The sequence below is a fragment of the Populus nigra genome, chromosome 6, assembly GCF_951802175.1.
Source record: "Populus nigra chromosome 6, ddPopNigr1.1, whole genome shotgun sequence".
Taxonomy (NCBI): domain Eukaryota; kingdom Viridiplantae; phylum Streptophyta; class Magnoliopsida; order Malpighiales; family Salicaceae; genus Populus; species Populus nigra.
Window position 1 is genome coordinate 20,599,720 of NC_084857.1, and position 12,557 is coordinate 20,612,276.

Genomic DNA, 12,557 nt, shown 5'->3' on the forward strand with positions numbered 1-12,557 from the left:
AGGAGGGGGGCGAGCAAAAATAATGAGGTGATTTTTTTGGGCCTTGGGGCTCAAAGTGGGTAATTGACCGTTGGGAATAGCAAACCCTAATTATTAGTTATTAATTACTAATTATTACTCTCAAAATTAAAACATATAGGGTTTTGTCACTAATTTGAAAAAAAAAGATTAAAAATAAAATTCTGAAAATATTTCTCTTTTCTTAAATTACCAAATATTATAAAAATAAAATCAAAATCAAAATGTCCATGCATGCATAACGGGAGACTTTGTTGATTTTTAATTTTGTTCTTGCACTTAAATAAAACTTCATCATATTTTTCAAAGTTGAATTAGGAAAATTTTAACCCTAATTGATTTTTGAAAAAAAAAGGCATAGTCTTATTTAAATGCAAGAAAAAATATTAAAAAATTACTAAAATCTTCAATTATGGGGCTATCATTAATTTTCAATAAGTCTTTTTTTTTAAGAACTGATATCAAATTTAAATAAATAAAAAATGAATAAGGTCAGAATTTTATTAGATAGAATAATTTAGAAAAAAAACACAAGTAACAATAACATTTCATTTGAAAAAATGTGATAAAGATGGTGTCTACCTTTCCTTATACACTACTAATCGGATACCCAATCTTTGAATAAATCACTATATATTTTAAAATTTCTAGTTTTTTTAATTATCAGATAATGACTCCAAAAATTATTTATTTTGTCAAAACTATTTCGTCACTATTCTCATCATGATAGGATAGCATGATGATTTGTTTGACAGTTTTGCTATGTGGTAGCTCCAAAGCGAACACTACAAGATTTAACAGTTTTACCGACGGAATTTTTCCGTCGGTGTAAGACACATATTCCATCGGTAATTATATTACCGACGGAATCAAAGACGGAAATGATCCGTCGGTGAATCGTTCGTCGGTAATGTTTTGTCCGTCGGTAAATCCGTTGGTAATATAATTACCGACGGATTTACTGACGGAACAAACGCGTCGGTAATAATTTTTTTATTACCGACGGAAATTCCGTCGGTAATTCCGTCGGTAAGTATTGAAAAACATTTAAAAAAAAATTCATTTTATAAAATTATAAAATAATTAAATTAACATAAATTAACACTGTATAATATATACTCAAAATGCTTAGAAAAAAGAATAAGAAAATCAATTCAAACAAATTTGCAACAAATAAAAAAATAAAATAAAAAAATAAATTCAACTAAAAAATTAATTCATATGAAAAAAATGAAGTTGCAATTTCTAAAAATTTAAAAATCCTATAAATAAATCTACTAAAAATTGATCTCATATGAAAAAAAAAATCTCACAACAACATTTATACAATTATTAAGAACAAAAACAATTAAAAATAAAATAAAAAACAAATATAGTGAAAAAAATCATGAAAAATGAAGAAAAAAGAAAAATCTTACCTTAATGTAGTTGCAAGTGAAGCTAAGGAGAGAAAAAAAATTTCATTAAGCATATTAATTAAAAAAAAAACTAAGAGGATAAAAGAAGAAAGAAGAAGAAGACATACCCAAGCATGGAGGAAAAGAGAAGGAGATGAGGAGAGAAAAGAAGAGAAAGAAATAGATAAGAAATGATGTTTTTTACATAAAGTGAAGAAGAAGAAGAAGACATACCTTAATGATGTTTTTTACATATAGTGAAGAAGAAGAAGAAGAAGAAGAAGAAGTAGAAGAACAAGAAGAAGTAGAAGAACAAGAAGAAGAAGAAGAAGAATAAGAAACGGCTTTGTCTCTTGTGAAATAAGGGCATTCAGGCTTTTTATTGGGACGATTTACCGACGGATTTACCGACGGATAATTAAATATTAATATTTTTTAATTATTCCGTCGGTAATTTCATCGGTAATATTTAATTTAAATTTTCAATTTCGTAAAATTTTTTCAGAAACCGCCAAAAAATTACCGACGATTTTTCAAACCGTCGGTGATTCCGTCTGTAATATTTAAATGAAAATTTTAAATTAATTGAATTTTTTCAAAAAACCGCCAAATAACACCGACGACTTTTCAATCCGTCGGTGATGTACTCTCTGGAAAATACCGACGGAATTTTCCGTCGGTGATTCCCTTTGTAATTAACATGATGAACAGTGTTCACAATTTACCAACGGATTTACCGACGGAATGACCGACGGAAAAAATTCCGTCGGTAATTCCGTCGGTAAATCCGTTGGTAAAAATGACACGTCATCATTTTTTTTTTGCTTTGTTTTAAATTTTTTTCCCACGGTAATTCCCTCGGTATATACCGAGGGAATATTTCCATCGGTAAAATCCCTCGGAAATTTACCGACGGAAATATTCCCTCGGTATTTCCGTTTGTATTTATCAATTTTCTGGTAGTGGAAGGACTTTTAATTGTGGGTTTGAAATATTTTTTTTTTTAGGGGTTGTTTTGGGCCTTGGGGCTCAAAGTGGGTAATCAGTCGTTGGGGAAATAGCAAACCCTAATTACTAATTATTACTATTAAAATTAAAATATATAGGATTTTGTCACTAATCAGTCGTTGGGGAAATATTTCTTTTTTTTAGATTACCAAACATGATAAAAAAAAAATCAAAATATCCTTGCATAATCGAAGATTTTGTTGATTTTTAATTTTTTTTTTACACTTTAATAAAACTTCATCGTATTTTCCAAAGTTGAAATAGGAAAATTTAAACCCTAATTGATTTTGGAAAAAACAAGGCATAGTCTTATTTAAATGCAAGAAAAAATATTTAAAAAATCAGTAAAATCTTCAATTCTGGGGTAGTCATCAATTTTCGACAAAGTCTTCTATTTTTAAGGACCAGTGTCAAATTTAAATAAATAAACAACGAATCAGCTCAGAATTTTATTGGATAGAATAATTTAGAAAAAAAAAACACAAGTAACAATAACCTTTCATTCGAAAGGATGTAGTAAGGGCTAACCCAATGTCTACGTTTCTTTATGCACAGCTAACCCAATGTCTACCTTTTTTTATGTATAGCTAACCCGATACCCAATCTCTGAATAAACCACTGTATATTTTAAAATCTCTAATCTCCTTAATTACAAAGTGGCGACTCCAAAAATTACTTTATTTTCCCAAAACCATTTCATCATTGATTCTCTTCACTGTATGACAACATAGTGACTCCATTAGGGACTTGAGTTAAGCCAATTTTTATGTGTTTATGTCCTTGATTGTTATTTATTTTTTAGCAATTAATTATTTTATTTGCATTCTTTATTTAATGCTTTTATTCACATTTGTTTATTTTAATTCATTTAATTCAATTTTTATATTTTACATGTTGGTTTGGATATGCATGCATGTTATTTATATGAGTTTCACACACATCACTACAAAACCCATAAAAGCTTTGGACTCGAGATCATCCCTTCTAAGGTTAGAAAGGAAGATTCAGTGGCAAAAGTGACTTATGTCTATTGATACTCACTTGAACTTCTGTTTGGATTGAACCTACCGTATACGCCTGGTTCTGTAGATTATATCTCTAACCCGGGTGTATAAGGTTAGAGGATTGGATTACTCCGTTGGTAATTTGGATGATCTATGAGCTTGAAAAATCTCTATGAATAAACAAACCAAGCCTAAACCCTTATGAGTTATATTCTATATGTGACAACCTCGATTTCCAACATCCTTTTTTACAATACATTGAAAATTTTCAGGTAATTTTTTTTTATATACCGATTCCATCAAATTTCTATCAAAATTTTGACAGAGTCTCCTCAATATTAGAAGGTCCCAAGTTATCGACAAAATCATATTACACTTTCAATTTTAATTCACATCCTGATCCAATCATCCTGGATCTCAACCTAATTCATCATCATCAACACAACATATGTTATTCAGTAACGTCATATAATGTAATTCAAGTGAAAGATTCGATTTCAACTCTAAACATGCATGGTTAAATAGATAGTTAAAGTTACAAACATTAAATTAAAGTCATACATTCAAATTTACAGATTAATATTACATTTCAAGTTTTAGAAGATAAGACTCTTAATTTACAAATAATTACATGGTCAAAAGCAAGAGGTAACTAAACCAATATCATTCCGGACGCGACCCTGATAGACTTGAAAATAGAAATTAACGTGTACATATAAATATAAAAAAATAGTAACAAACAATAACAATGATAGATCACTTTATCTTGACATGCATAGGAATACTAGTTTGGTACATAACAAAATGGACAATACAAGTTTATTTCTGGCGTCGTAAATATGAGGTAAAGACTTGAAAATTGGTTATGAAAAGCATTATTAAATTACCTTATAAGAATCCACCCAAAAATCAAGAATGAATTAAGGATCATAAGCGTGGTTATCTTTGTAAATATAAAGGAGTAAATGGTTAAAACATTAACATGGATGTAATACCTATTATGAAATGTTATAGGTTAACGATAAGACACTAAGTTACCGCCGTACAAGATAATAAATAAATAAATTGGCAAGCTACCTATAAGAGTAGTCGAGGAGGTCACGAGTGTGCAATTTACATCCATATGATTGTAGAAATACATAATTAATAAGAAAACTAGAAAAGAGATGAACTTAGGGAATGAAGGGAACTAATACGCACTAACGATGAGACGTAAATGAACATTGATTCAGGAGTTAATACTTAATATTATGAGTATATGTGCACAGAAGTTGAGTAATTATGGATACAGAGTGTTACATGGTGGGTTCTAAATAGGATTAGGATGTGAAAATATGATGGTATAAACAAGTAGTTAAGTATGAAATTATAGGAACCATGAGGATTCCTATATTGAAACACTAAATAGCTAAGATAAATCATAGTTGTTAAACTGTAAGGAGTGCAACATGAAATTAGAAAACTACGACAATGATAAGAATTACATGTTAATCGTAATGAGCTTGAATGATGGATCCTAAAAGTATGAAATACATTAGTTAGCCACAATACCAAATACTAACAAGTAAATAGTTATTTAGTTGACAATATGACAAGTTAAAGTTACAAAATTGAGACTAGGTCATCTGAATGGTGGATGACTCGGTTGGTTAGCACAATACTTCACTAGTTGGGTGGACGATATTTAAAATAATTGACATGTTACTTATACTTTTGTTTGAGAAGGAGATGTTATTGACAATGTGACTAACAAGAACAATCATTGGATAAGATAAATGTGATGTTTGAGGTGTAGTTATGTTAAATTTAGGAAGTAATTATAGGAATACTACATAACCATGAGAAATAAAGTGATGTGTAAAAGAAGGTGTGTTTAGTGGGAGCATGACATGCTTCAGTAGTGGAAAAATAAGGTGAAATGGTTTCCTCGAGACAAACACAAGAGTTGGGCTAATAGTTTATTGAATTTAATTGCCTATACTTTTATAAAAAATCTGATAAGCGTTTCTTCTATCCATGTTACAGAAAAGAGAAATGAAAAGGAGAAAGAAGTACCCAATAATATTCGTAGATATAAGTAGAAATCCTAAATTTCGAGGATGAAATTTCTTGAAAAAGGGAAGAATATGAAACCCTAGAAAATTTATAATTTAAATATGTGGATGTATAACCTGTCATGTAAACGTAAGACTGAAAGTGATATATAATGAAGGGGATGATCTCTATAAATAAATTTTGTTTTAGAATTCATAAAAAGAGAGAAACCGGTAACGTGTTTTGATGGATAAAATAATGACAAAAATGACAAAATATTTCTAAGAAATAAGTGAGGTAATAAAGAATATAATATAATAAAGGATAATTCAATGAAAATGGCAGGACTAAAGGTGCAAGCATCAATTAAAAAAATAAAATAAAATACATAAATACATAAATGAAGGAAATAAATGTAATGAGTGGAAAATATGCCTTAAAATAGTAAAAGGTCACTAGTTAAAAAAAAAAAAAGGGTGAGAGACAATAGAGAATTCGGCTAGAGAGAAGTGTAGAATTTGAAAGAATCAATAATTCTCCGGTGGCTATATCTCTAGAATCCACCGTTGGATCACATTGATTTTTGGATATATTCTTCATCTCACGCTCCTCTACTAACTAATCGGAGGGATTGGAAGGTACATAATTCGTTTGACAGAAATCATTATTGGAAGTTTCCTGGAACACAAAAGGAAATACACTTGCAGGGGAGTTTTGGTCGATTCTCTTTCTTCCACCGTTGGATCATGCCTATTTTTAGATATTTGGTGCGCCTAGATGTTTCCTTCATTCTGACGGTGGAGATCGAAAATGCACTTTCCAGCAAGGTGTTATTTATGTTAAACAGTAACTCATCCATTTTCAGGTTAGTTCGGTTTTATTCAGATCTATAAAGATCCAACCATTGGATCATTCTGATTTTGAGATCTATTGTACACAACTCAATGATATATAGTTTGACCGTTGGGTTCAAGCCAATAATCAGAGGTAGATGACTTATTGCTTTTTTGAATCTATTGCTAGTCTTAGTAAAAATTTAGGAAGCTTGATTTAATTACATGTTTTGATAAAATTGGAATTGTATGGATGTAAGGTTTATGTAAGATGTAATGGTAAAATATATTATTGTTATTAGTGTTGTTATAGATTTAATGGATATATGGTTTTAGGCATTAAAAAGGATTGGATCTAGTGGTAAGTGAAAGAAAACTTGAAGAAAATTGCATTCTCCATTTAATGCAAAGATTCGGCCTACACACACACACACACACACACATACACACATGAGAGAATGAGCTTAATTGTTTTAATTGCTATGGAATTTGAGTTGAATGAGGTTAGAATAGATATGAAATAAATGGGTAAAAGTTTATCTAGAATAATTAAAAAGGGAATCATTTTCTATGTAAATTAGGTATGGAAGAATTCATGCATATAATTAGGTAGAGTGTCAATTGGAAGAATTTTAAAAGGATCCAAATGCTCATCATTTTACAACACAATTAATCTATAACAACACTAATAACAAGAACATATTTTACCATTACATCTTACATAAACCCTACACCCACATAATTTTAATTTCATCAAAACATGTAATTAAATCAAGCTTTCTAAATTTTTACTAAGATTAGCAATAGATTCAAAAAGCAATAAGTCATTCACCTCTTACTATTTTCTTGACCCCTGCGGTCAGAATATATTTCATTGAGTTATGTACAATATATCCCAAAATCAAAATGATCCAACGGTTGGCTCTCCATAGATTTGAATAAAACCGAACTAACCTGAAAATGGATGAGCTATTGTTCAACATAAACAACACCTTGTCGGAGAGTGCGTTTCCGATCTCCATCGTCCAGAATGAAGGCAACATCTAGGCGCACCACATATCCAAATATAGGTATGATCCGACGGTGGAAGAGAGAGAATCGACCAAAACTCCCCTGCAAGTGTATTTCCTTTTATGTTCCAGGAAACTTCCAATGATGATTTATGTCAAACAGATTAAGTACCTTCCAATCCCTCCGGTCAGCTAGTAGAGGAGTGTGAGATGAAGAATATATCCACAAATCAATGTGATCCAACGGTGGATTCTAAAGATATGGCCACTGGAGAATTATTGGTTCCTTCAAATTCTGCACTTCTCTCTAGCCGAATTCTCTATTATCTCTCACCTTTATGTATTTTAATTTATTTTTCATGTAAACTATCCGGTTTGTTTATGCTTAAATCGCTACTCTTTACCAAACTCCTATTGGGATGAGATCTTTCACCAATGTAGGAAAACATATTAATAGAATTCATGCAAAATTTCATTCTAATCCAACAATTGGATTGAGAGCTCTGCTTTTTAATGTAAAATTGGTCAATTTATGACTTTTCATCAACGATCCAAATTTTCTTGTTCAATCTTCACATAAAATAATATCAATTATCCTTCTAAATCTTTAAGGTCATTTTATTATTTTGGAATATATTCATTTTAAAATTTCTACCTTTTATTTATTTATCGGGTATTATTATCGTTTCAAAGTAATGTCACTGATTTTTAATTGATGTTTGCACCTTCAGTCCTGCCATTTTCATTGAATTATCTTTTATTATAATGTATTATTTATTACCTCACTTATTTCTGAGAAATATTTTATCATTTCTCTCATTATTTTATCCATCAAAACACGTTATTAGTTTCTCTGTCTTTACGAATTCTAAAATAAAATTCATTTTATAAAGATCATCCCTTCTATTATATATCACTTTCAATTTTATATTTACATGACAGATTATACATCTGCATATTTAAATTATAAATTTTCTAGGTTTCATAGTATCTACTAGAACAGACCCTTTAGGACATCCCTTTAGGACATGACTTAATAACATGTCATTTACATGCATGCTCTCACTTTATATATCGTGCTTTTATTACATCTCCACCGACCATTACAGAAAATGTGAGATGATGGAGCATATAACCACCTATGAAGGTTAGGTCAGAGTAGGGTTAATGGAATGTAAGGGATTGCTTGTTGACTAGATTCAAGTCCTAATTACCTGAACATTTGAAGTTGGATGAAAGACCTCTGGGTGTGAGTCAATTATTAGATTGTTAGGAAAGATTTTCTTCTCAAGACCAATCTAATTTTGAGAAACAATTAAATCCTAATTAGCAATACATTTTGATATAACCCATAAAATAAATTTAATATTTTGAAGAATTTAACACTATAACCTAATTAGCAATACATTTTGAAGGTGTTCATGGGTGGACATCGAGGTCTTCTAAATGCTCTACAAGCATCCTTTCCCTCTGTTTCAACAAACTTCTCCCAAAACAAGCAAAACAATTAATGTTCTTAAAAGGAGGAGAATGATTTCTAGTAAATTAATGATTACAAAATCTTTTTGGCCTTAATTATCATCTCAAAGAGCTTCCAGCAACAGTATTAATTTATAATGTCGCAATTAATCGAGAAATGCAATTCTTCACAGAGATTGCTTCGATATTAGAATCTTAAATAAAGTCTCGGCCGGCTAGCTACCGGTGACGACAAAGATCATCTGCTAAAGGTAGTATGGTATAGAAGAAAAATGCAGCTGAGGTTCTAAACTCAAGCCAGTATTATTAATACTTTATTTATTATATTTTAAATCTTCTTGTTTCTTTCTTTCTTTCTTTCTTTCCAAGAATGTTCTAGGGTTTCTTCCTCGTCATTTGTCTGCCTGATGTCTTCTCCTTTTAGAGGAATTAATACCTAGTCCAACGGCTTGAAGCCTCAGGTTAAATCCACCTGCATTTTTTAATCGGAGACACCAGGCGTTAGGTCTTTACTAGGAAAATAATTCAATTTTATATATAGTTCCAGCATAGCATATGTAAGTAGCAAAGGTAAAAGATAAATTTTCATGTAAATATTTTATACTGATTATTATTTTTATTTTATATTTTTTTCATTTACTATATATTAGAGTATTAGAGGTTGATTTTTGTTGCGAATATATAAAAAGGATTTCTATGTTATTAATATATCACACAAATAGGTTAGGCCCACGCAGTTGACATCTAATAAAAAAAAGCCCAGGCATTCCTGGAAGCCTAGGTCCTCTCTCTCTCGCTCCCTCCCTCTCTCTCTCTCTCTCGCTCCCCCTCCCTCCCTCTCTCTCTCTCTCTCTCTCTCTCTCTCTCTCTCTCTCTCTCTCTCTGTATCTATATATATATATATATATACACACACACAAACACAGACACATGTTCTCTGTTATTAATTCATTAATTCTCTACTTCGAGTACCAACTCCAAAAACATTCTCTTCTCATCATTTGCAAGCTAACCCACTTTCTCTTTCTCCTCCTCTTATAATTCCATACACACAGCAACTGTCATAACCACAATCAAGAAATGGACTCGGACATGAGAGATCCACCAAATGAATATAGAGAAGGCTATGCATTAAGTGGCAAGATAATGCTAAGTGCTGTTGTTCTTCTTTTCCTTGTTATCATTTTAATGGTTTGTCTCCACCTTTACGCTCGCTGGTACCTCATCCGCGCACGGCGGCGCCATATCCACCATGCCCGCAACCGCCGTAACCATCTTGTATTCTACGTCGACTCTGCCCACAACCCTACCATTGTCACAACTCAAGTCACACGTGGCCTTGAAAAGACCGTCTTGAAATCGCTTCCTGTTTTTGTGTATTCAGAAAAAACCCACCAAGATTCGATGGAGTGTGCGGTTTGTTTATCCGAGTTTCAAGAGAACGAAACGGGTCGGACCTTGCCTAAATGTAATCATAGCTTCCACATCGAGTGTATTGATATGTGGTTTCATTCTCACTCCACGTGCCCTCTCTGTCGCTCTCCGGTTGAGCCGGTGACGGAAAACCCGGTTCAAGATGGTCCCGGTTGCGGGATTTCGGTACCGGGTTCGGGTTCCAGTTCGGGTACAACGTGTCAGCATGAGGAGGATCGTGTGGGTTCGGCTTCTACGTCGTCGTTTAATGACACAAGGAAACAGGTGGAGCTTATCGGAGTGACCATCGAAGTGCCTAGGAGAAATGGGAGTTTTGAGGATGAGTCAAACACTGAGTCACCATCAGCGAGTCACGCGTTTAGATCGCCAATGAGTCGGATGCTGTCGTTTAAGAGGATGCTAAGTAGGGAAAGAAGAGGTACTGCGTCTCCTCACGCGGCTAGCTCTGTGAGTTGCGGTGGTGAGTCAGGGACGACTGAGATGGATATTGAACGAGGGCAGGATGAGTCGATGCCTCAGCAAACTCGGTGCTAAAATCAACGGTGGATGATTAAAAAGCTACGTGGCGGTTGTCTCATGGAGAAAACAGGCGGCGATTTTCAGTCGCTTAAGTGGGGCAGAGTGTGGGCACTCGTTGGACGCCGCCTTGGGCTCAAATGTTTAGCTTTGACTTGTGTATAATGAAATGAATATCTTCTTATTATTTTTTCTCCTCCTTAATTTTGTCTACTATGATTTTAATTTACAGAGATTTAGACAAAGGTCGTTTTGTATTGGAAAGTGAATTTATTTTTTTATTATTAAAATAGATATTCGAGTTAACTTGTATGTATCTTGATTAATCTTATAGACTCTGAAATTAATGACTATATAAACTTTCAGTGGCTATTATATTAATAATTATAGGGTTTAAACTTGAAATCATATAAAAAATAAATTTTATAATCTTAAATTTTTACCACTAACCATATAAAAATATTTTGGAAAGTAAATGAATTTTTTGAGCATGTATTAGATATTAAAAATATAAATATATTTAAATTATTTTTTTCTAAAAAAACCTAAAATGTCAGAGTTGATATGATAAATTTATGATTTATATATTTTAATTAATTTTTTTTCCATTCGTTTTTCTTTAATTATTTTAAATACACATTCTTCATGTCAATCAATCTAGGGCATCAAGAATAAAAATAATGATTGCCTCCGACTTTGAATTCAAAAATTAAAAAAAAAACATATCCTACCATTCTCTTATTATTATTATTATTATTATTATAACATAACTTTAATTTCACACCTCATAATTTTGCGCATTATATTAAGTCCCTAGAATATAATATTTATAAATTTTAACAATTTTGATACGCGTAAATCTCATAATTTTGATATACATACACTACTTTGTTTTATAAAATTCGAGAGTTGAATTTAATTGTCTATGTAAAAAAGAGCTGGAAAATAGAATACAAGGTGAGGAGTAGGTGTGGAGCGGCCCAAGCGAAGCATCGTTGTAAGGTAAGATGCCATTAAATTTCATAAAAACGATACTCCTACGATGTTGTTGTTTGCACGATTGAAGAATTTCTCAGGCTTTTAATGAAATTAATAGCTCAAGCCGGCTTCTGACATGTTTTTTTCACCCAAACTGAATATATTTTACTATCTTATTACGTACCAGACCGATTGATGTTGTGTCTTTTTCTTGTCCAGGGATCTCACTCAATTTAAATTTTTTTTTTTTTTTTAATTACATTGGATGGATGCTTCGATACTAAAACAATGTTTGTAAACAGGAATCATGCTAGGGTGTAGTTGGATTTTGGAGGAAGAAACCGGAACTCTCTTATTGGATTGTCATCCAATGCTAAGTAAGATAAAATGTCCATTGCATGCAGAAACACACAATTGACATCTTCTAATAAAATCATGATTTTATGATTTTACTTACCAAACAAGAAATTAAGATAGCATAAATTTTTTTATCTTAATCCCTTATACCAACCATCACCTGTATTATAAGTTCATACTATATATATATATATATATATATATAGTGATATTACCTCAATGGATATTAAACAATTTCCCCCCTCTTAGATTGCATTCTTTTTCAATATTTTACGATGAAAAAGACAAGGAACAGAGAAAATATATATATATATATATATATATATATATATATATATATATATATATATATATATATTTCTGAATCTTCTATCCTCTTAAACAGTAAGTAAACGCTATGTAAATCGGATTGAAATCATGATTTATGAAGGATTTCACTGCGCACGCAGAAGAAGGAAGATTTATGAAGGATTTCACTGCACTGTGTGT

At 31.5% G+C, this 12,557-nt stretch overlaps 1 protein-coding gene across 1 annotated transcript; it reads left to right on the plus strand.

The window, feature by feature from the left end:
• Window positions 1–9,679: 9,679 nt before the first annotated feature.
• Window positions 9,680–11,039, plus strand: LOC133696379 (RING-H2 finger protein ATL2-like). The gene has a single exon (XM_062118556.1). The coding sequence runs from the start codon at window positions 9,864–9,866 to the stop codon at window positions 10,749–10,751; it is 888 nt and encodes a 295-aa protein (XP_061974540.1). The 5' UTR covers window positions 9,680–9,863; the 3' UTR covers window positions 10,752–11,039.
• Window positions 11,040–12,557: the final 1,518 nt, after the last annotated feature.

What these genes read in the sequence shown, in the direction of transcription:
- LOC133696379 (XM_062118556.1), top strand. Translation starts at nt 9,864, where the DNA reads ATGGACTCGGACATGAGAGATCCACCAAATGAATATAGAGAAGGCTAT.